General features: G+C 35.4%; 2 protein-coding genes across 6 annotated transcripts in view; one reads left to right on the plus strand and one right to left on the minus strand.

The window, feature by feature from the left end:
* The window catches only part of LOC108361728 (hexosaminidase D), a 56,333-nt gene extending 55,517 nt beyond the window's left edge, over window positions 1-816 (minus strand). The window contains exon 1 of one of the 2 annotated variants that reach the window (XM_017614435.1): window positions 301-816. The gene's annotated coding sequence lies outside the window, so the exon portion shown is untranslated. The other variant, XM_017614436.1, reaches the window with a different exon arrangement.
* A 1,087-nt stretch (window positions 817-1,903) lies between these two features.
* On the plus strand, window positions 1,904-18,427 carry Ssdp (Sequence-specific single-stranded DNA-binding protein). 4 transcript variants are annotated; one of them, XM_017614440.1, is made up of 4 exons: window positions 1,904-2,874; window positions 3,051-3,176; window positions 15,169-16,059; window positions 16,133-18,427. In XM_017614440.1, exon 4 carries the CDS (start codon window positions 16,263-16,265, stop codon window positions 17,586-17,588), a length of 1,326 nt encoding a protein of 441 aa, XP_017469929.1. In that variant the 5' UTR covers window positions 1,904-2,874; window positions 3,051-3,176; window positions 15,169-16,059; window positions 16,133-16,262; the 3' UTR covers window positions 17,589-18,427. The 4 variants fall into 4 exon arrangements, with proteins under 4 accessions (XP_017469929.1, XP_017469930.1, XP_017469928.1 ...); XM_017614441.1 differs by having other exon boundaries at window positions 16,138-18,427; XM_017614439.1 differs by having other exon boundaries at window positions 1,904-2,017; window positions 15,169-18,427.
* Window positions 18,428-20,191: the final 1,764 nt, after the last annotated feature.

A 20,191-nucleotide genomic window follows, 5' to 3' on the forward strand; every position in this document is an offset into this window, starting at 1 on the left:
CTACAGCACACGTCAAACGAGTTTGGTCAAACAGCCATCAATTTCATACGTACAGAATTTCACCAACCCATACGCACGAGTTTGATCAAACAATTTGACCATGTAAGGTCCCTATTAGAATCATCCACCAGAAAATGTTAAAAACACTAATTTATATTGATTTTCAACAATGTCAGCTTAGATGCGGTAAACGCTATAATATCTTTACATATATTTAAAACACGCTTGTAAAACGCTGAAAACTATTTCTTTTAGTTATGTAGTATCGCTTAATTCAATTGTTTTCAATAAATCACTCACCCAATGCAAAACACACACATGAAATAAACACTTGAAGCAAATACCGAAAATGCAACACTTTTCGACATTGAGAGTGAGAGAAATCAAGAAAAGAATCAAGCGATAATTGAAAAACGTGAAAGCAAAGGAGACAAAGCAAAATGCCGGGAGCGCTGCCGCTGCCAGCAGCGTAGTCAATAGCGCCAAATACCACGGCAATTACGAAGTGATCAGAAGCGATAACCATAAAACTAAATAGCAATAGGTAAAACCGGGTGTTAAAACGAGAACGCTGACAATATTATGAAACGAGTTATAGATTTTAGCTAGTTACTCTTCTATGACGAAATACAATGGAGAAAACTTGCCGATGCGACCGCTGTAGAGTTTCGGTAGGGTCGCCAGCTAATGTTAATACTCATCGAATACGCCAAAAAATCCGAGTTTTTACGAAACTCTCCGCTGTAATAGAAATTGCATATCTGCAATTACAAATAGCTACTCTTCTTATGTGATCTGGTTTAGAGCTGTAAAAGTAACGAAGTATGTAATGCCAGGTCGTTGAAAACTTTACCCAAAAATACTTTGTTAGGCATTACGAAATATAAAGTATATAAAATATATAAATTTCAAAGTAAAACAATATTTTTTTACAAAGTGAAAATTTGTAATAAAAAATCACGTGATGCAAAACATTCAAAAACGTGCGTTTTCACTGTTTCCGTTTTCAGTTTATTTTTCAACATATTTGGTATGTGTGGCAGCACGGAAGTTTCAGTTAATTCGCTCTTCAAAGGAAAAAGTGAGGTTGAAGTACACTTTTTTGCAACTTTAACTATAAATTACTTAAGAACTATAAGCCTCCGGAGGGGGGCCTTCAGTTTAAAATCAGGGGGACCCCCACTACACCCCCTCATCACCCTGTTTTTTCAAAGCCTGGAAAATTTCCCCCTAATCCAATCAACACCCGTATTTTTCGTATCGTTACTTTTGATACAAGCACTTGAACCGCGCACGAATCATCGCAACAAATCTCCTAGGATAAGAAAATGTTCGTTCGTGCATATGTATGCATGTACATACATATACACGCAATAGTTTCGTTCCCGCACAATATGTTGTGTTGCATTGGTTCATGTTAATGGTGCATATACGGAAAATGCGAGTAACGAGATTGCTGTGTGAGTAACGATTCGGTACTTCAGTCAGGGGTTGAACCCGTTACTCAGTAGCGAATACATACGGTTTGCTACAGCTCTAATCTGGTTCATGTTAGACTTAAGCTTGCAGTAAGAAAGTATCCAGTAACTTGCCAATAACCAAATTTGTATAGAGTAAGCCAACGTTTACTCCCAGTGAGAGAAAAATGCAAGTAAGTACGAAAGTTTTGTGAAAAAACTTTCTAAGGAAATAGTATTTTCTATTTTATTGTATATTAAAAATATGTTTATTCTATCAAAATAGCAAAATGTTTATTTTATTGTTTAATGTTTTTATCATGCTCAATACCAAGTATTAACCATTTATTACCTCTACTCAAATTTTGACGTGCGAGAATTTACAACTCTCATATATCACCAATTTATTAAAATTACAATAATGGTCGGTAATTGGACTTTGGCAACCCTGGAAATGTGTGTCGTCTCGAAAGTGTACACCATCAGCCATTTAATATTGAGAGACGTACTTGTGGCGAAAAACTCGGGGTCGATTCATTAATATTTGTACGGGAAAAAAGGTGATTTTATATAATAAATTGTAACTGGATAAAAATATAAATCTATTAAAATGATAAAAGCATAAAATGGAAGTGAATGAAAATGAAATTGTATCGCAAAAATACATTTGAAAAAATTGTACGAGAAAAACTTCAAGTGAAGCAAGTAGAAGTGCACGAACATAGAGCAAAAGCAATTGAAGCAGAGAAAGACCAAGTATCGGTTAAAGCAGAAGCAGCAGTGCAGGCAGTGGCTAGAGTGAGAAGGCGGCAATTGCAAGAAATCGAATCGTGTGAAAAACGGAAAACGACAGCAGTAGATCCACCAACAACAAGAAAGGCTGCAACAAAATTGACAATAGACCCGGCAGCGACGTTGGAAGTGTTGGCAGAAACGGCGGCAGTGACGACGTCAGTGTGCTCAGTCGGCATACGTGTGTGAAGGGTTTTGCAGAAAAAAAACTTAAAATCAACTAAAATTATAAGTGAACGAAGTCATGTTGAACGATTTACCTGCAAAGCTTTATTAATTTAAATGACTGAAAACAGTAAACTAGATGCAATAATGTGTAATTGACTAACAATTCTATATGCAAATATTGAGAAACTTGGTAAATGTACATACATCGGTAATTGAAAAAGCGTGTCGAAGAATTGTGAATATCGGAAAATACATAAAATCTAGAATTGTAATTAAAACAGAAGGAAGAAGCAACAAAGTATAGAAAAGAAACGAAATAGCAAATGAGCGAATATTGGTGGAACTGCTCACGCATAGTTTTACCACGTAAAACCGAACGCAAAGCAAATGTGAAATCTGGGTACAGCAGCTAATTTGGTGTGTACTTTTCCAGTGGTGTTGTGCAACGCAGTGCATCGTAAGTGATTACGTTATAACGTAATAAAGTAAATAACGTATGTGAATAATTTCGTGTTTATATGACGCTCTCTCTTGACCACAGCTTTCGCTCTTTAAACGTTTTATTGTCTTGTTTTTCCTCTTACCTATATGTGCACACATATATGTATGTTTGTATCTGTTTTTTTTTTTTAGCTGGGGGATCGCTGAGCCAATTTTGCAGAGTTTTGATTTTGAAACACTTTGCCCCAAGCAGCTGGGGAAAAGAAGAGGATCTCTGAAACAAAGAGCATTGATAAAATATTACAAAAAACGAGAAAGGTTTGTAAATATTATCACTTAAGTTCTGTAACACACCTTTCATTTGATATTTTACGTCCAATATGGCACTGATGTTTGATGGTGGCGGTTGTATGTATGTATACAATCTAAGTTCATATGGACGTACAAACATATGTATGTACATACATACTTTATGTATACATATATTAAAATAAAGGGCATACAAAACAAATCTTGCCATACATATATACATGTCCGTAAAGTATATAGAGTACTGTAAGTATATATTTCAAACTACAACATATGTATGAAGAAATCCGCATTAAGACTAGATTGTCAAAAGCATTTTTTTTTAAGTATTTTTAGGTCCAGGTTTTAAATTTATTGGGTTGGCTTTCCATTACATCGGTTTTTGAGTGATTTCACAAAACTATCGCGAATTTCGTCATGAAACTGGGCGGGGATGTTAAGAGTCGTATATATTCACTTTATTATTAGTAGTATTTAACAAATTTGTTGTTAAATTCTTTGTAGTTTCACTAGCATAGTTTCATATAAAAAGAGCACTTAACACTTATATTTTTATAAATATACGATCTTTGCAATGTTCACGTGTATTTTCTGTATATTGAATGTATTTTATTGAATTTTTTAACAATATAAAACGCGTTTAATAATTTCACTACGTTTTAACAAAGTAAACAAGTAAATAAATTAAAATGGCTGTAATGGTGAATAGAAAGGGTGCTACCAGATGTTCGAAAATTAAAGACACTAAAACGAAGGGATTTTCAACAATGTACTTCCGATAACATTAGGGAATAAATGAGTATAATGTGTTTTTACAATATGTAAAAAAAGAGCGCTGCATAAAAATATTGTGGAAGGCTTAACCGATCTTGGAGTGATGATGTTTTTTTATTTTTTGCGTACGCAAAAATAAGTTCTGCATAAAAAAAATATAGTTATACCCCTTTACCACAAAAAAGTTAAAAAAAAAATCCATACTTCGATAAATAATTAAAATTTTGGCTGAGATTTCCGTTACGGAAGCAATGACTATATCATTCAAAGTTTACGGAATTTTTTGTATAAAACTTGGTGGGGATATTAATGGTGGTCATCTTTAACTCAATTTATCACTTTCACAATGTTGTTGCTAATAGTGTTTAAGTAATTTGTTGTTAAATTATCCCGCCTATCACTAAATTTTAATTTAAACCGCCAATTTTCACTTAAATTTATTGTAATACTAGTCGGTCTCGTATGCGCGAGGCTTCGCCACGCGTTGAAAGTGTAGATATTAAATAAGGTGTGATTGACAACTAAACAGGTTGCAATCCTACTAAAAAAAAAAATTATATAATTGCGCATATGGAGACCAAGCCCAAGAAAAACGCAAATAAAGTATTCAGCAGACAGCGTTGCCAGTGTTGGGGATTTTATCGTCATTTTGACTATTTTTTAATGAGGTGTTTACACTTTCCATCAACTGATTCATTATAATATTTTTAGTTTTTATTAGTCAAAATTTACATGTACGTATGTATGTTGGGCGCTCCTATCGATAAAATTTACATACAACAATATTTCTTCGATTCAGTTTACGTACATTTTCGTGATTCGTAATATTCCTTACTATTATACTTAAAAAATCTCGTCTAAATCCCTTCTGTAGTTTTAGAGAATCCGAATTTCTATTAAACTATGTATAGAAGATAGACATTTTTAAATAGGTGGCAACCGTACTCAAAAAGTTTTAGTTTTTGCACATGCGAAGGCCATGCCCTTTCATTTGATATCTCGTATTGTAACCCAACGAACGGTGAAAATGTTTTTACTTTTTATTAGGTGGCAGCCCTACTCAAAAAAATAATACACTATTGCACATCTAGAAGCCAAGTCTACGTTTGACTACGACGGTGCTGAACTGATGCCTACGCTTATAATGATTGTATATAGTAATTTTATCAACAGGTGGCAACCCCATTCAAAAAATAAAATATTTGTGCTCTTCTTCTTCTTTCTTTTGACACCTTATGTTTTGTAATCCAACGAACGATGCGGTTCTTATAGTTTTTTAGACGGGTGGCAACCCTATTAAAATTCTAAGTAAACAAGTAATTTTTAGCAAAAAAAACCGACTTCAATTCTCATATAAAAAAAATATATATATGTATATATCTCATGATCCACTGATCGGATCTTAACCAGATTAGTATGGGACCACCTCTGAGACACTACATTTCCGATGCAAAAGTAATTATTGAAATGGGTTCGTTCCCACGACAGTCGGGTCTACGTAACCGGAACGACCCAGATAGATATATATCTGGCCAAGGACTGCCACCACTCCAGCAACACTCCCCAAAATCTCTTTGGAGAATTTGTATGCTGTTACAACAACAACAATCGAAATCGGTTGAAACTCAAACATTAAAAAAAAATATTTCGACGAACTGATAACCTCCTCCTTTTTTTTGGAAGTCGGTTAAAAAGGTCACCCTCCTGTCGATACAAAGTATATTAGAGAAAATCTCGTCAAATTCGGTTCAGTATTTTTCGAGATTACCGCGTACACAAATTCTCGACTTCCCTTTTACTATGTATAGATACTATCCTTAAAATGTTTGCATGTGTTTGTAATACTTTAATACACGATTCAGAAAATAAAGGTCGCGCCATTCGCGGACCGCTAACTGTTGCCAACTTGATGCTTTTCGCACAAATTTAGTGGGTATTCAAAACGCGAAAATTTTTGAGTTTTGTGCTTGGTGCATTTGTTTTTAGTTTGAAGACTTCAAATTAGAAAATCTTAAAAAAATGGAAGCAGAATTTATAGCAATCGTAAGTGTGCTAAGCAATTTTACCAAAATTTAAACAAAATCATGGCACAGTGACAATTATAAGCGACAACGAAACATGTGCAGCACCTTCAATCATGCCAGAAGAAATCGACCGTTGTGCAAGAAACATTGATTTTTATTAATTTGAATCGGCATCCTTATAATAAAATTATGTATTCATATAAAGTCCATAAAATACACCAATAAAAATTTGGTGCTTTTTCAAATTCAAAACTTGGCAATATTGCCTTTTGTTCGATGCTTCTTCTTTTTCTTGTCGAGTTCGTCTTGAGTAAAAGGTCTAAAATTTTTGGCAAAAACCCTTTTCTTAGGTTTTACATATGTAACATGGAAACAATCCATATCCACCTCAAAAGCTTGCAATACCGAAATACCCTCAAAAGTTAGGAAATTCCATGTCGGACAACATTGCAGCCAAGAATGATATAATAGTTGTGTTTAATGAGACCGAAAAAAGTGCAGAGCAGATCAAGTTAGAGCAGAATCGAGCAACTGTCAACAAAAAAAAAAAAAAAACAATAGAGCAAGTTAGAGCAACTCAGATCAGAAATCTGATGAAACACTTTTCAAGCAGAAGTTCTCGAAACAGTTGCTTGCTCTAAGTTACTCCATCGAAGGAGCTGGTGCAGAAAATCGTGCGCTAAGTTGCTCTAGTTCCCCTTAGCGCAGGCTCATGATTCAATAATAGAAGGTTCGATAAACTGACAGGATTCTCTCTCGCACCGCTCCCTTAGCTGTGGCACCGTGTTGCTTCTTTGGAAATTTACTTGGAAAAAGTGTAGCTTTGCTGTGAAATAGAAGTCTAAGCTTTTGTGCAATATGTTTATTTGTATATGCATATCGAGCCCTAACCGCCAAAATAACGTAAGCGACATGGTTTCAAAATTTTCCTTTTGATGCAGAAATATTCCTAGAGCGTCTAGATGCAATTCTGCATTATAAAGAAAAATTGGAAAAAAATGTCGCTTACGTTATTTTGGCGGTTAGGGCTCGATATGAAGCACATTTAACTGACGAAAACATAAATTGTTTTTAAATTGGATGTTTACATAAATCTCATAGTAGTTTTATTTTGATTTTGAGTCCTTTTGCAGTTTTTGTACAGCTAAATAGCACATAAATTACGTAATTCACGTAGATGTACTAATATTTCGTTCAATATTTTGTTTAAAAATGCCAGATTGCCTGCAAATACATTAGAATTTACAAAAGGAATTTCACTACTAATTGCCTACTCTGCGTACTTTTCTACTACCAAGGGAGTGTCAAGCCACGGCTGTCAATAATTATCTAACCTTGTATTAGTTGTGTTTAATGAGCTTCTCTGGGTTACGCCAGGTTAAGATATATCACAAAATTGTGTTACAAGAGGATTTTTCTTGCTCTAACTTACTCTAGTTTTTGTTTCATGAGCTTGCGCTAAGTGGAACTAGAGCAACTTAGAGCTCATAAGATTTGTGAACTGTGTTGCTCTAACTCAGTGTGTGCAGATTGTTTAAAAAAAGACGCAATTTCTGAAAAAAATCGCCAATTTTTTTTTTAATAAAAGTCATATAGTTTTTAAAACCAACAAGTAAGAAAGTCTAAGTTCGGGCGAAGCCGTACATTAAATACCCGGCGCAAGTATTAAATATATGTTTTTTCACCTTTCCGAAACCTTCCGCTAGATGGTAATTTTGAGTAAATTAGCGTCCTTCAATTTCGAAATATTGAAGTTTCAAGCATTTCTGAAATTTACCGTTATATGAGAAGCGTCCGTTATTTTAGTCCGATTTCAATAATTTTCAACGTTTTGCTTATATGTGGCAAGCACAATAACCACACCGAGTTTGGTACAAATTGGTAGAACGGTTACCGATATACTTATATGAGATCATAAGTGGGCGGTGCCACGCCCATTTTCCAAAGTTTTACCATAATCGTATTTCTTGGTAAAGAATTGTTGCAAGCATCANGAAACTATTAGCCTTCATATAACACTTTATTCGATAGAGTAATCCGTAGTTTCATTGTGGTGTCATCGACGTGTCACCGTTTTTCTTTCATTTTTGTCCACTATGTCGACAACAAGATGCTGGCCTCGTAAAGAACGTTTGGCATTTTCGTCTAGCTTTTGTGTTATGGCTCCATTTCATGCTTTTTTCATGCCATGGTGACAGCCGGCTTCAGCTGTCAAAAACAGTTTTATTTCCAATATATCGCCTGCAAAGTCCTGGATCTGTGAAGCCCTCCATTTAGGCTTCGCTCTGTTATATGTCTAATTATCCTTTAAATTCTTAAAAAAGGGTTTAAATGCAACTTTAATAAACTTGCTATACACATAAGGAGGCTACAAGTCCTTGTACCTATTCAAGTGAATCAAAATAATAAGCATAATTTTAATGTAGTTTGATAAAAAGTGGAATAAAACCAAAGTAATCAAGGTGATTACTTCATTTTCACCACTTTTCTTCAAAATTAATCATTCTTCAAAACGAAAACAAAAAGCTACCTCTTATGCCCACAAGGGCAGATATATGTAAACATGGATATCGAGGAAAATATGTGTACCTATTCAAGTGAATCAAGTATAATGTACAAAGTTCGACAAGACTTGCCAAAAAGGTGCTAGAGGGCTGCGAAAATGGTTTTACTTTGACACTATTGCACAATTAAATAAATTCAGAAATGATGCAAATGCCCTTAACAATAAATAAAGCGAAACTCAATGCTTGCTCGCTTTAAAACTAAATACTGCACTACTTTTTTATACCCGAGCGCACTTGTGCACAAGGGCTTTATAACTTTGTTCACATAACGGTTGTTTGTAACAGGCAAAACGAATCGAGATAGATATAGACAAATGTATACATAAATGATTAGAATGAAAAGAGAAATCGATTAAGCGGTGACTGTCTGTCCGTCCGTCCGTCCGTCTGTGCACACGATAACTCAAGCAAAAATTGAGATATCTTAACGAAATTTGGTACGTGCACTTCTTTCGGGCGTAGGACGGATGGTATTGAAAATAGGCAAAATCGGACAATAACCACGCCTACCTCCCATATAACGGTAATTTTCCGAAATGCGAATACTGCGATATTTTAGTAACTACTGAAGATTATTTACTCAAAATTGATATTTGCAGTAGTTTTTAAACGAAAAATAAGAATATTATAAATTTTTGGAAACTGGGCGTAGCTACGCCCACTTATGGTTACATGTGCATATCTTAGTAACTTAGTTGTTAGCCTTGGTACAGCATACCAAATGGCCGGAAATTTTTAAAATCGGACAATAACCACGCCCACATCCCATATAACGGTAATTTGGAGAAATATAAAATCTATAAATCAGTAAACATTAAAGTTAATTTATTTAAAATTGATGCTTGCAAAAATTCTTTACCAAGAAATGCGTTTATGATAAAATTTTGGAAAATGGGCGTGGCATTTATGATCACATATATGTATCTCGGTAACCGTTCTACCAATTTGTATGGTATGGTTATTGGGCTTGCACATAAAAGCAAAACGTTGAAAATTATTGAAATCGGACTAAAAATGAGGCCACTATTCATATAACGGTGAATTTCAGAAATGCTTGAAACTTCAATATTTCGAAATTTAAAACCCTAATTTACTCAAAATTTATACAACCCGGCTTTCGGAAAGGTGAAAATCATATATTTAATACTTGCGCCGGGTATTTAATGTTCGGCTCCGCCCGAATTTAGACTTTCTTACTTGTTCATTTTTCCTCATTACACTGTGCGACAATTTTATGACAATTCAAACCAGCCCGGATTTCGCTAATTTTTTCTGTAAGTATAGATATCCAGTAATAAAACATTCGATGGATTTGCAAAAGTTAGCTCGTATTTTTATTTTATGGCGTACTACAATTTTCATGTCCCAGCCTAAGTAGTTTGGTGGAAAAATTGTTAAAATAAATGTTTGAGCGAAATTAAAGATTCAGACGTTTATAGTAAAATTTCATGGGAAATATTTTCGTAGAACATTTTAATCCATTATCTCTCGCCTGAAAGGGTCGNATGGTTATTGGGCTTGCACATAAAAGCAAAACGTTGAAAATTATTGAAATCGGACTAAAAATGAGGCCACTATTCATATAACGGTGAATTTCAGAAATGCTTGAAACTTCAATATTTCGAAATTTAAAACCCTAATTTACTCAAAATTTATACAACCCGGCTTTCGGAAAGGTGAAAATCATATATTTAATACTTGCGCCGGGTATTTAATGTTCGGCTCCGCCCGAATTTAGACTTTCTTACTTGTTCATTTTTCCTCATTACACTGTGCGACAATTTTATGACAATTCAAACCAGCCCGGATTTCGCTAATTTTTTCTGTAAGTATAGATATCCAGTAATAAAACATTCGATGGATTTGCAAAAGTTAGCTCGTATTTTTATTTTATGGCGTACTACAATTTTCATGTCCCAGCCTAAGTAGTTTGGTGGAAAAATTGTTAAAATAAATGTTTGAGCGAAATTAAAGATTCAGACGTTTATAGTAAAATTTCATGGGAAATATTTTCGTAGAACATTTTAATCCATTATCTCTCGCCTGAAAGGGTCGTTTTGATCCTTATTCTGAATAAAAAGTATGAAATTTTGATGAACATTTTTTTAAGTTTGATTAATATTTATTAATTTTGTACAAAATGTGTTATTGTTAAAAAACTAGATTACGAATAGTTCTGTGAGTGATTGTATGTATTTTCGAATCTAATTTTTGAGTTGCGCCTCTTTGGAAGATTGGGCAAACACTGCACACCTTTTTAGTAGGCATTATAAACAACTAGATCCAGATGCATAGCATAACTTTTGTCACTAGTTTCAAATTCGTTAGGGAGCACATTCGAATTGAGTGGACCTGCGACTGCAATTGTAGTGCGCAACGAAGCGCATCTGTGAAAATAAAACGAAAATCGATTACTCGTCAAGTGCAAAACGACTCATCATGTCTCTGATTCGCGCAAACTTCAATAAGGAAACGGCAGCAGCCTCTGCCGTTGTGGGCCGCGTTAACATTAACGTAAGCGCATGTCCTCAGAATCTTCGCCGCCTCCCTCTCGTCAAAATGCCTTTTGAGCCTGATGTGCATGGTGTGCAGTGTTGCCAGAAAAAATTTAGTTTAGAGCTAAATGGGTCGAAAAAAGAGCACTAATAGTAGCTAAAATGAAGAGCATTTTTTTTTTAGGTTGAGCATTTATTGACGGAAAGTTGTTTTTACATTTTCCACAATTTTAATAGACCTAAAAAGCGAATTTTATATAACTAAGTGCTGAAAACAACTTTTAAAACCAAAATAAGGTGCAGATATTTTGAATTCATTGCTATGGCACACATATAAACTAGACAATGAACTAAAAATACTTTACAAACTGTAAAAATCTGCAATTTCAGATATTTGAATTGACCATAAGAACACAGGTTACGAATAATTTTTTTTTTTGCAAATTTTTCCGAAAATTATATTTCTTTCACTCCTTAAGGTAAAATTAGTAAGATAAAAACAAAATCCGTGCGTCCAGAAAAATTATTTGTTTCTAATCTTTAACCTAGTTCCAAGAGTTTATGGTGAAGTGTGTATTTTCCCGTGAATACAAATGTAGGTTTTTCGACTGCATTTCGAAATTTGTAATTTTGTCAACGCTTAAGTTTTGGCTTTCCTTTTCTACCGTGGCCGCCTGGGAGAGAATACGCCGTCTGAGCTTAACGGAGCTTGAATTACTGCTAGGTATATGTAGTTTGTGTGCTCCCGCGCACGTGGTAAAAACTAATCGACTTTCTTGCCCATTTTCCATTTGCTTACGCGCCATTTTCATTAGGAATGAGTGATGAGCGATATTTCACTACCGGGATTTTATCACTGTGATTTAAAAATCGCATATAGTGACTGCTACTGCTAGGCCACAACATCAGTGATTGGTGATTTTTCTACTTGACGTGAATGAAAATCACATCTGACAATAGCTAGTAAACAGAAGTTGCGAATTGTGATTTTTCTCTATCATGGTAGAAATGGTGATTTTAAAAATTTTAATTATTCATTGTGAATATGCTCCTATTATCATATCGTCGTTTAAAGTACAAAACCGCGTAACTGACATTTGCTGCCGAAAATTGGATATGCTCACACAAGCTCTTGGCACAATCCTTATCTATTCATCCTGAAATATACTAGCCAGAAATGCGATTACTTTTATAAAAAAGAAAACCATTTTGATATGTGTGTTTTTACTCTCCAGGAAAATAATTTATGCAACTTCACATACGCGGTTTTGCACTTTAAACGACGATATGTATATTCCGTTTTTTTCATTACCGTTCCATGGTTGTTTTAAATGGACATTTTCAAGTACGCAGTTTGATTTGCTTGATCAGGTTATTTGCGTTTCAGTTTTTTACTTCAAAAATTGTATCAACGAGTAAATAAAGCTGGAAGTATTAATAAAAAACACAAAGTGAAATATGGCAATGTTTGGGTGAATCAATGAAGCTTGTACCTCTTTTCCCTACATGTACCAACACTGATTTGCCATCATTTATTAGAACTATTACCCATTTCTGTGTTATTAAGAGAACTAGCGATCGCAATAGCCATAAAAGTCACTGTGATTTAAAAATCGCAATCACTCTCTTCACTGATCCTGAAAAATCGTTCTTTCGCCCATCTTTATTAGAAATGGAACTTTTCTAAGTATTAATCGAAATAAAATAACATAAAGGTATCGAAAATAGCCTGAGATCACAGAAGCCAAATAAATTTTATTCAACAGTTGTACAATGAAATTACAGATTTTTAATTTTAATACATTACCAGATACAACTAAAACTTTCTGGAGCTAAAAAAAAGTGTTAGATAATTTTGAAAAGAGCTGGAAGCTAGATCCCAAATTTTGGAGCTAAATAGAAAAATAAAGAGCTAAATCTAGCTCCAAAAGTATCAAGATGGCAACACTGCTGGTATGGCTGATAAAGTGTTTGTCGATTGCTTTGGATGTACGAAGTTAGCGTAAACGCACCTTGCGTTGTCCCTTTTTCGTCCCTGTCACGTACCCATGTCATGCGCTCTTTTATGTACATATGTATGTATGCATGTATGTATATGTATACATTAATTTGTGGTACATACATATTTATTCATATACAGTATCGGCCAATACAATAACACCCCGCTTTCAAAGTGATATTGTTTGCCACTCATGTTTATTTATTTATTTTTAAGAATTTTCAATTAAAATACTGGTCACTCTCTAACAAAACCCATTAAAAATTCAACAAATTTTCACCGAAATTTCAAACTTTTTTCTGAGAAGTGTTCGAATGTTTTTGAGTACACAGTTTTACAGCCAATTCAATTTTAGTCTAATAATGTGCAAGTTTCAAGTTGCTAAAAATTACATTTGATTTTTTAGAATTTTTTTGTCGTATTTACTTTCATATAACGAATAAACATAATATGGACGTAAATCTCGTAAATAAACCAATTTTCCATACAAACTTAAGTAAGTTTATGAGATTTACATGATTACAAAGCACTAACGTATTTAGATGAATTGCGCTAAACTATTTTTTTGTCGTATTTACTTTCATATAACGAATAAACATAATATGGACACAAATCTCGTAAATAAACCGATTTTCCATACAAACTTAAGTAAGTTTATGAGATTTACATGATTACAAAGCACTAACGTATTTAGATGAATTGCGCTAAACTATTTTTATAGGGAAGAAACCCGCAATACCTGCGGCTGAAAAAATTCTGAAAAATCAATGGTAATTTTTAGGCTCTTGAAACTTGTCCTTTACATAGTATTCGACTAAAATTAAATGGGCTATAAAACTGTGTACTCACAAAAATTCGAATACTTCTGAGAAAAATGTTTGAAATTTGAGTAAGCATTTGTTGCATTTTTTGTATGTAATTTTCTACAAATTGTTAAACTTGGGCTTCTATGGCTTTTTTAGAGAGTGTACTGTATTTTAATTGAAAATTCTTAAAAATAAATATATAAAAACATAAGTGGCAAACAATATCACTTTGAAATGGGGATGCTATTGTTATGACCGATACTGTATCTACATACATATGTATACATTTCTATAAATATAAATCTATGTGAATACATGTGTTCACGGTAATATACTCTAGACTAGGGATGTTTCGAATGTCATATTTTTCACATTCGCAAATGCGGATGTTAGGAATAACATAAAAAAAGCTATAATCAACTTAATTCATCGTTTTTTTTTTTACTTAAATATTTTGTGAATTATTAGAACATTAAACGAGTGCTTTACCTATACAGTGTTTTAATCTAGTAGTCGAAAGTTCAAAAGGGAGATATTATGTTTCAAAGTAATGTTGCTGCCTTTTCTCACATGATGCGATTTCTTAGAGGCTCGTATATAATGCCGGCTGCACTGAAAAATTGCTCACTTGGAACAGATCTGTTAATTTGTTAGTTTTCCACTAATCGAGAGGATTTTCACCGAGATGAGCTCGTTTTCCTTTAAGATAAACCTTCAATTGAGCTTTAATTTCACATGTCTTAATGTCTCAAGATTCCTCATCCGAGCTTTCGCTTTCGATGGAAGAATCTAAAATTATTTCTAGGTTGCTTATAAGACTTTTAGCAGTACTTGTTGCCAATAAACTACTTAACCGCGTAGTGCCCGAAGCTAAAAGCCGCTTATTGTCCGCACCCTGGTTAGACAGACTTAGCGCCATTTCAACAATTAGACATGTACACATTTGCATTCGCAAAACATTCCTATCATTTGTTGCGAATGCGAATGTGTAAAATGATGCGAATCATTCGCATAACGAATGGGAATGCAGATATTCGCAACATTCCTGCTCTAGGCATACATACATACGTAGATGCAAATATATATACATAGTATATATATATATATATATATATATATATATATATAGATATGTGTGTATGTAAATATGTGGTTTGAAATTCTGCCAGTACGGCTCTGTAGCGTAGGCACCGTCATCACACAACCATCACCACCATCAACGTCACCGTCATCGCACGCTGCACACTTTGTCAATTCCTTCATTATACTGTTTTCTCAGTTTAATTTTATTTTTATTCGTCTCTTCTATGTTTTCTTTTTTGGTTATGTGTTTCAGGTTGTGGCTGTGTTATTGGTATTTTTATGCGAAGGGTGTGAAGAGCAGAAGCAGCACAACACAACACACCGAAAGCACAACCACGGCAACGAGTACGGCGCACTAACAACAAAACGTACATTCATCTTGCACGAGTGTATCGGCGACTGCGACGGCAACGTCTGCTACTGCTGAGATTGAGACGGACACGAGTGCGACCACGAGCGCAACAACGATTATTTAGTGAAGTGGTTGTGAAAAGCAGAGGTAGCAGCAGAAGTAGCAACAAGAGCATAAAAATAAAAAAAACGGTAAAAAGAAGAAGCAAGCAAGGCAAACATGAACTAAATTTTGCACGAAAGACGAGAAACCAGCAGTTTTTATTGTAAAAAGTTCGTGTTAGAGTGGAACTGTAGCTAAATTGATACCAGTAAAAAAATTATTTTCACATAAACTAGGGCCAAGCTCTGATGTTGGGAGCATTGTAAGGTGGTAAAAAGTGGCACTGACGATACCAGTAATATTACCAGCAGCGCAGTGGCAGAACAACGGGCAGAGGTACCGTGAAAGAAGAAGCAATTGAGACTTTAGACAAGTAATACTACGAATAGCAGGGGGACGTCCAAAACGCACAAATTGCCCACAGAAACAACTTGATATAACAGAAAGTAAATGAAATATGTTGAAAGTCAAAGAAGAAAAGAGGAGAATGGCTGCGTGAGCTTCGCAGTGGCGGTAAGCGCCAATTAAATTTTGTGTGGTGGCCTCAAAACAAAAAGAACTAGAAAAAGTATATTTTATGAAGAAAAAGCTAATATCTGCAGAAAAGTGTTTCGGTCATTAAATGCGAAGTATTTGAATAAAATACAAATTAAGATTTCAATAAAAGCTTAGAAAACCAATTACAGACAGGTAAATACACGATTAGCTGGTAGTATCCAATAACAGTCGTGCTCGTAACTTTAATAGTATATTCTACTACCAGAATAGAACTTGCTCGGATCTTCAGAACAGACGGTGTAAACTGAATTGAATCAAGTAACTCAGCCAAACAATAAAAATCGATCGAAAGTCGGACATCAAAACATAGAACTTGCGATACATCACAACAGAGAATGTATGGAAAAGCTAAAACATCATCAGTGCCGTCAGATGCACAGGCACGTGAAAAACTGGCGCTATATGTTTACGAATACCTGTTACATGTTGGTGCCCAGAAAGCAGCGCAAACTTTTCTATCTGAAATTCGATGGGAAAAGAACATTACGTTAGGCGAGCCTCCCGGATTCCTACATACATGGTGGTGTGTATTTTGGGATCTATACTGTGCCGCTCCAGAGCGCCGTGATCAATGTGATCACTCATCAGAGGCAAAGGCCTTCCATGACTACGGCTTTGTTAGTTCCGGCTACGGAGTAAACGGCATTGGGCCTGGTGGACCACATAGTGCTGGCGGCCCGGCCCCCAGCCCACTGGGTCAAATGCCACCAGGTGGCGAAGGTCCCATGGGACCCGGAGGACCAATGGGTCCTAATTTCTTTCCGAATTCCACAATGCGCCCATCACCACCGACGCATGCGTCAAGTCCACAGCCACCACCATCTCAAATGATGCCTGGCCAACCACCATTTATGGGTGGTCCTCGATATCCTGGCGGCCCACGTCCTGGCGTGCGCATGCAAGGAATGGGAAATGAGTTTAACGGGCCACCTGGTCAACCAATGATGCCGAATAGTATGGATCCAACGCGACCAGGCGGAATGGGTCCCATGAATCCGCGAATGAATCCCCCTCGTGGTCCTGGCGGTATGGGTCCAATGGGATATGGAGGTCCAGGAGGCATGCGAGGCCCAGCACCTGGCCCTGGTGGTATGCCACCAGGCATGGGAATGGGCGCAGGCGGAAGGCCACCGCAGTGGCAACCTAACGCCACAGCTCCTATGAATGCGTATTCATCCTCTTCACCTGGTAACTATGGACCCGGACCTGGTTCCAATGGGCCCCCTGGTCCCGGAACGCCGATCATGCCATCACCCCAGGATAATACACAAGCAGGTCCTGGTGGTCCTGGCGATAATATGTATTCGATAATGAAACCCGAATTCCCAATGGGTGGAGGACCTGACGGCGGGGGAGGTGGTCCAGGCGGCATGGGTCCTATGGGTGGTGGTCCTAACACAATGGGTCCTGTACTTAACGGCGGCGGTGGGGATGGCACCGGTTTAGATGGTATGAAAAATTCACCGGCAAATGGCGGTCCTGGTACGCCGCGTGAAGATTCCGGTAGCGGAATGGGCGATTATAACCTGGGTGGATTTGGTGGTCCAGGTGAAAACGATCAAAACGAATCAGCGGCTATACTAAAGATAAAGGAAAGCATGCACGAAGAGGCGAAACGGTTTGAAAAAGATTCTGAACACCCGGATTATTTTATGCAATAACAACATAGCAGCAACAACCCGGCCCCTACGCACACAACAGCGGCAGCAGTAACTGCTGCAGCGGCGGTTGCAGCAGCAGCTGCGGCTCTCGGCGCCAACATGTTGAGCGGAACAGCCGCAGCCGTTGCCCACAATCTTAGCACCAACAACAACGGTGGAACCAGCGGTAACAACAATCTCATCAACCATGCAAGCAACAGTAGTCCCTCAGCAGTGACGCCGCATTTTCCTAAGGATCTTAATTTTTAATTTAAAGTTCTTTTTTTTAAGGACTAATGAACCGAATCAAATGTTTACTAAAAGAAATAAAAATGTGCTGAAAAGCAACCCACTGGACATGAAGCAATGGCAGCAAATAGGAAATTGTTATAAAAAAAATATCAAAGTAAAACTAAAGATCAGACGTACACGTACATATATGTAAAATTATGGCATTAACATTACCAAGTAATAGAAAAAGTCTAAATGGATGTAAAAGTTGTTCGGGTCGTATATGGGAATGCACTGTACAGCTGACAATGGGCGGATAACGTAGAAGAATTCCAAAACTCAATACAGTTACCCTAAATTACCTCTCGAGTAACTCTTACATTGAAAAATTTGCAGAGAGTATTAAAATTGTACAAAGGAAAAGCGCAATTAAACAAAAAATAATAATAATAGACAATGGATGACCGATTTTTTTTAAATAAATGCACTCAAATTAAAAGAAGTCCCTAGTTCGAATACGAAAAGTTTAAGAGTCAGGAAACGGATTCTTTTTTATGTGTGGAAGTATACGCATGTCTTATATTTCGACAAGCTAAGCATAAAGCAAGTTTAAAAGGTGGGATATATATTAAAAATGCGTAAAGGCACATTTATGTAAAAAAAAGTAAACATATATACCACTAATTGTAAATCTTAAAATAGGATGAAAATTATAACTGCATAAATATATTGTACTTATCAAAGCGAACTTAAACTGTAAAATATTAAAAATAAACGACTACACATACAAACATACTTATATTATTACTACATTAAAGTGGAGAAAAACATCGTATAGATATAAATTTATACCTATTTAGAATACGGTTAGCACCATAGGCGTAAATATGTATATTAGTCTGTTCCAGTACTCGAGGGTTTAGTCACACTTAGCCTGGAAGATATTTCTAAAGATATTATAAATGTGTGTACTTCTGTCTAAAGGCTGGAGTCCTGGAACAGGCTAAGTGTATCTGTACTCTAATTCCACATTAGCGTGAAATTACAAGTATGTATAATATGAAAGGGCGCGAAGAGCAGTATTGCAGCTGGAAGTGCTGCGATTCGGTACAATTGCAACTCTAAATATAATAAGGGTACTCATTTAAAAGCGCAAAACTCTCGCAAACTGGGCAATCTGTGCAATTGTAAACCCACGCAAATGAAATGTCAAAATGTATTGAAAGCCGTTTCTATAAAAAGGGCCATTTTGTCGCGCAAATTTGCGCAGTGTGATGTGCAACCCTCGAGCAACTACATTATATACTCTCTTTTTTATTTATGCTCAACGCTCTTTCGTAAGACTTAAATATTTACTAAATGCGAGTTTAAATTGTTCTACTTTCAAATTACGTATTGTCAAATAATTAAATGTCAGAAATTGCACAAAATATTAAATTGTCCTCATGAAACACACTGCGCAAATTCGCCCAATTGCCCAAATATAAAACGTACGCGTATAGGTGAAGACCCGTAATGAATTCATAATAGGTTAAAAAGTATGATAAATCATGTACAGTCAGTCAATAAAATTTAGGTACAGCGAATTTTTTACAATACGGGCAACTATTTTTTAAATATTTTATTTTTCGCTAATTTTTTATAAAAATATGGTTAATTCTACAACAAAAACCTCAAAAATCAAAGTTTCAAACTTTGTGCAAAATTAAAGAAAATTCTGCAAAATTTCATTCAAATATTTTGTATTTTTATTTACGCTCTCTAGAAAAAAGTTGAATATGCAGTTTTTTAGCCCATTCAATTTCAGTATAAGAAAGTGCAAGCAAGAGGAAGCTACGACTTACCATTGATTTTTGGGAAATTTTTTTGTTGAAGGTGTCGCTCATTTTCTCCATATAAAATAATGTTTGATATTTTTTTTATATGGAAAAAATGTGCGACACCTTCCACAAAAAAAAGTGCTAAAAATCAACGGTAAGTCGTAGCTACCTCAAACTTGCACTTTGTTATACTAAAATTGAATGGGCTAGAAAACTGCATATTCAACTTTTTTCTAGAGAGCGTAAATAAAAAGTACAATATTTGAATGAAATTTTGCAGAATTTTCTTTAATTTTGCACAAAGTTTGAAACTTGAATTTTTGGGGTTTTTATTGTAGAATTAACCATATTTTTATAAGGAATTATCGAAAAATATAATATTTGAAAAATAGTTGCCAGTATTGTAAAAAAATTGCTGTACTTAAACTTTATTGACTGACTGTATGTAAAATTTTACATTTAAACTAAATGGAAATATACATACATAAATCACAAATATTCATCGGAGAGTCAAGCTTGAATTTTAAAAAAAAAAAAAAAATTCTCGTTGCATTAGATAAATGTAGAATAATG

This window comes from Rhagoletis zephyria, unplaced genomic scaffold, assembly GCF_001687245.7.
Source record: "Rhagoletis zephyria isolate East Lansing unplaced genomic scaffold, Rhagoletis_zephyria_1.1 Rzeph_scaffold_00830, whole genome shotgun sequence".
NCBI lineage: Eukaryota > Metazoa > Arthropoda > Insecta > Diptera > Tephritidae > Rhagoletis > Rhagoletis zephyria.

Excerpts from the sequence above, each read along its gene's own strand:
- Ssdp (XM_017614440.1), top strand. The coding sequence starts at position 16,263 with ATGTATGGAAAAGCTAAAACATCATCAGTGCCGTCAGATGCACAGGCA.